Raw genomic sequence first — 4262 nt, forward strand, 5'->3', positions numbered from 1 at the left:
TTCCCATCGGCAGGCAGGTGTTCAGCCATCTCCAGGAAAGCAGGGCTCCATCACGCGTAACGGGTACTTGGGAAGACAAATGCCATAACTCCAAATGTCCCCCCCTTCCTTCTTCTTCCCCTGGCTTTATATGCTGAGTGTGACATCATATGGTGTGGAATATCCCTTTGGTCAGTTGGGGTCAGCTGTCCCAGCTGTGTCCCCTCCCACCTTCTTGTGCACCCCCAGCCTACTCGCTGGTGGGGTGGTGTGAGGAGCAGCAAAGGCCTTGACTCTGTGTAAGCACTGCTCAGCAGTAACGAAAACATCCCTGTTGTTATCAGCCTGTTTCCAGCACAAATCCAAAACATGGCCCCCTACTAGCTACTGTGAAGAAAATTAGCTCTATCCCAGCCAAAACCAGCACAGACTTACATTGTTAATTGGCAGGACGAGTCAAAAGTATTGAAGAGTTCTTCTCTCCAAGCCACATTATGGACAGTTTTTCACACAGGAAATGACAAACATGGAAATATGCAGAGCTATTGGGAAAGTAAAAGAATTGTCTCTGTGACTTATCAAGATACACAGTAAATGGAAATGTCTCGATAGGGTCAAAAGGTCACGTTCCTCCAGGGAAAAGAGAGAGAGCTGTAGTAGATCTCATATCATTTCACAAACATCAGGGACAATCTCTCCAGTTCCAAAGCAGTAACACCTGGCAGTAATGTATTTTTTTTTTCTCTTATCTCTTCTAAAGAGGAAGGAAAGAATCTTTTTGTTCTTAGATCTAAAACATCTCATTGACATTTAGGCCCATGGTTCACCAAGTTGGAATGGCTCACTCCTTCCTGAGAGAGGTTTTATTCCAAATAATGGGAATGAGATTAAATAAAATCTGCCTAAGTGAAGGAAAATTTATCTTTCCACCTTTTTGTTGTTTGTAGCCCATTGCCCTTGATTTAAAATGTGGCAAGAGAGCTTGCTTTCAGTTTCTTTTGTAGCTGAAAACGATGACAACGAAAACCAGACAATACTCTTTTCATCTTCTTAGCAGAAGTTTTGCATCTTTCCACAAAAATCTTGGTTATAGGAGGCTTTCCAAGCTAACAGGATCACAGGCAAACACGTAGAAAAAGTTAGCCTTCATTCTCTGCCTTCTCCTTATCCTTCTCTGCACTTGATTGGTTTACACGGCTTAGATTTAGAAATAATAGTCTGTACTTGCATTCTTCATGTTGAATTTAAAGTCTCAATGGGATATTGTTGTCTTTAAAACTTTTCTGTATGAAATTCACACAAGCAATGCACGTAAGGTTGCACTCATAGTAGGTTCACTTAATACTTAAAAATTTATATATAAAATGTATATATCCGCTACCCTCTGTGTAGTTGATGGCAGAGGGGAAACCAAAACATAACAAGTTTAAAAACTATTTGGATTTTATTACTTTATGTAATGATGTGAGTTATTTTTGTTTAACAATAGTTTTTAGAGTGGAACTTAATGCCATGTATATGTTACGCAAGATATTCTTACTTTAAATTTTTGGGTTTTTACATACAGAAAATTGATGCACAAGCTATTGAAGAATTCTACGGGTTGACATCAGACATCTCAAAGAACTCTGAGTCTGGTTACATCCTCTTCTATCAGTCTCGGGATTGAGGGGGAACTGTAGTGAAGAGAGATTTTTATGCCTCACATCTTCTCTATCTTGGAATGGAGCAAGCACTGAAAAAAAGGAAAGCAGGGAGCTCCAGGGGCGGTAGCACAGTTTGCACACAACTAAGCCAAGAGTTTGGGATTCTTAAAACCTTTGTATCGTTTTCATTTTATTTGCTCAGGTATCATGCTGACTACACATCTCCACTGCATCCCATAAGCAAAAAGAGAGATACCAGCCACTCTTGCAGGAGCTTTCCGTTAGGTAATACTATCTCTATGGTCCTAATTCAAAGCCCATTAAGGTCACTGGAGAACCTTTCATGGACTTCAGTGGAATTTGAATCAGGTTCTAACTGCACTGCCAGATTGGTGCAATAGGAGCATTAGAAATCTGTATTTTATACAGACTTCGTGTATAAAAGGTAAAGGACTCTTTGAGAACTTAGTTTCCTGTGCTTAAGTTTAAAAGAATGAGGTTGGGAGGGTTAACATGTAAGCAAGAAGATATATCTGGGCCCAACACAATTGCCTTCTTGATGGTAGTAGTTTAACTGAAGATATAAACTGGTGTCGGGGAGGCAAGTATGTTTTGCTTCTCTGAAGAAGCTTACGTTATTTATAATGTATGATCGGGAACAATCAGTCAAGATTATGGCTTTTAATCTCCGTATGGGGAAAGATTTGGTTTGTAATAGTTTATTTTTATTTATAAATTATTGTAACTTAGGATCTTGTGTATTGTCCTTTATTCTAACAAGTATTGGAAATTTTATATTTTAATTTGAATTAAAACTAATTATGTTTAAATGTTAAAGAAGAGCCAATATAAATTCTAAAAACAATGCCTACAATGTCTGTAAAAAATGAGTAACACAGAAGAGAGGTTTCCTTCTGGAGGAACTGGTATCTAAGTGAGGTTCTTTATTTAATTAAATTAGAATATCCTCTTTCCATTAATGAGTGGAAAAAAGTGATCAAACTATTACATAGAAGACTTTAAGAATGCATATCGTAAGAAAATGATGGTGCAGTGGTGGTATAATGGTCTTTATAGTTCTTTAATAATTTGTTAATGTTTCATGCTCTAAGCAAATTAGAATGATTTGGATCAAAGTAAACCATTTTCAGAATATTATTCCCTCTCCTAAAAATGGATCCAATTCTGTTCCCAACGGCATGGGTGACTGTCTTAAAAACCACTCAAGGTCTCAAGTATAAATTATGTCTGAGTAATAAAAAGAAATAGGCTTGGAATTTCATGAGACTGAAGATACCACATTCCTTTAAAAGTAGTAATACTTAACTCCTGTAGGGTGAAAATTTCTGAAACTAAGCAGTTTACCTTGCTTTAGGTTTATGAAACAGCATTAAGAATTAAATCTTGACAAAACACCTGATCTGTAAGAAATGTGAACTATTGTGATTTGACATTCTTCCACTTACCAGTACGTTGTTTGACAGTGGCTGAATGTAATTTCTGGAAAGTCATGGGATGTGCATTCCAGATTCTGGCAATCAGGTCTTGGATGTCCTTGTCGCTCCCTCTTCAGCTAGTGACTTTTACATTATTGCAATTTTCTAAGGTTATTTTATTGATACTGTTACAACTTTTAAAAAGAATGTCTCCTGTCTGCTGCTATAACTATTTACTTACCTGTATCTTTTAGCTCAGGAAATGACTTCACCTATTCACTCAGTTGAACAAGTCTTTAACAGGGTCACTCAATAAATTGGGCTATTTAGCAACTGTCATACTGTAACAAATTCCTTTTGTAAAATGCAAAGTTTCTAAAGCCTTGGTTTGGCTAGAGTTCTTTTATAGAAAATTATGTATCATGATTAAACTACCAGCATTGTAAAGTAAAGCTTAAATATTGTTGGAGATGCAGAAAATGTGATTGGATTTTTCTTGAAGGATTCAAATAATTTTAAAACCCTTTTTCAGCTTTCAGCAGGAAAAGGGTTAAGGGGTGAATCAGTTGGATAATGGTGCACATTAGAAGGACGAAGTCCTTTGCATACTAAAGGTACAGTATTGTAAAAGAGCTGTCACATTAGTTTTTGCTAATTGAAAATGTTTGGTATTTTTTTTTTTTTCTTTTTTTTTTTTTCGAAGTCCTTTGCATACTAAAGGTACAGTATTGTAAAAGAGCTGTCACATTAGTTTTTGCTAATTGAAAATGTTTGGTCTTTTTTTTTTTTTTCTTTTTTTCTTTTGGGTGTAGTTAAAAGCAGAGGCTAGTTGCTAAAATTTTATTTCCTAACAAAATTTAAAACATTTTTGTTGTATCACTGGTTTTACTCCTGCAATGTATTTTTATAAGATACTGACTTTTATTTTGTATAGGGTTTTTGAGATAGTATTCCAAATTATATATTTCATTTTTATTTTAGTGCAGCTGATATAATTGTAAGTTCCGTGTAGTTAAAAGCAGAGGCTAGTTGCTAAAATTTTATTTCCTAACAAAATTTAAAACATTTTTGTTGTATCACTGGTTTTACTCCTGCAATGTATTTTTATAAGATACTGACTTTTATTTTGTATAGGGTTTTTGAGATAGTATTCCAAATTATATATTTCATTTTTATTTTAGTGCAGCTGATATAATTGTAA

General features: G+C 35.5%; 1 protein-coding gene across 1 annotated transcript in view; it reads left to right on the plus strand.

The window, feature by feature from the left end:
- Positions 1-3438, plus strand: part of USP12 (ubiquitin specific peptidase 12) — a 32763-nt gene extending 29325 nt beyond the window's left edge. The window contains 1 exon segment of the mRNA XM_019474847.1: positions 1547-3438. Coding sequence (XP_019330392.1) covers positions 1547-1648 — 102 coding nt within the window. The 3' untranslated portion in view covers positions 1649-3438.
- The last annotated feature ends 824 nt before the right edge of the window (positions 3439-4262 follow it).

Source organism: Aptenodytes forsteri, unplaced genomic scaffold (assembly GCF_000699145.1).
Source record: "Aptenodytes forsteri isolate BGI_AS27 unplaced genomic scaffold, ASM69914v1 Scaffold155, whole genome shotgun sequence".
In the NCBI taxonomy this organism is placed as follows: domain Eukaryota; kingdom Metazoa; phylum Chordata; class Aves; order Sphenisciformes; family Spheniscidae; genus Aptenodytes; species Aptenodytes forsteri.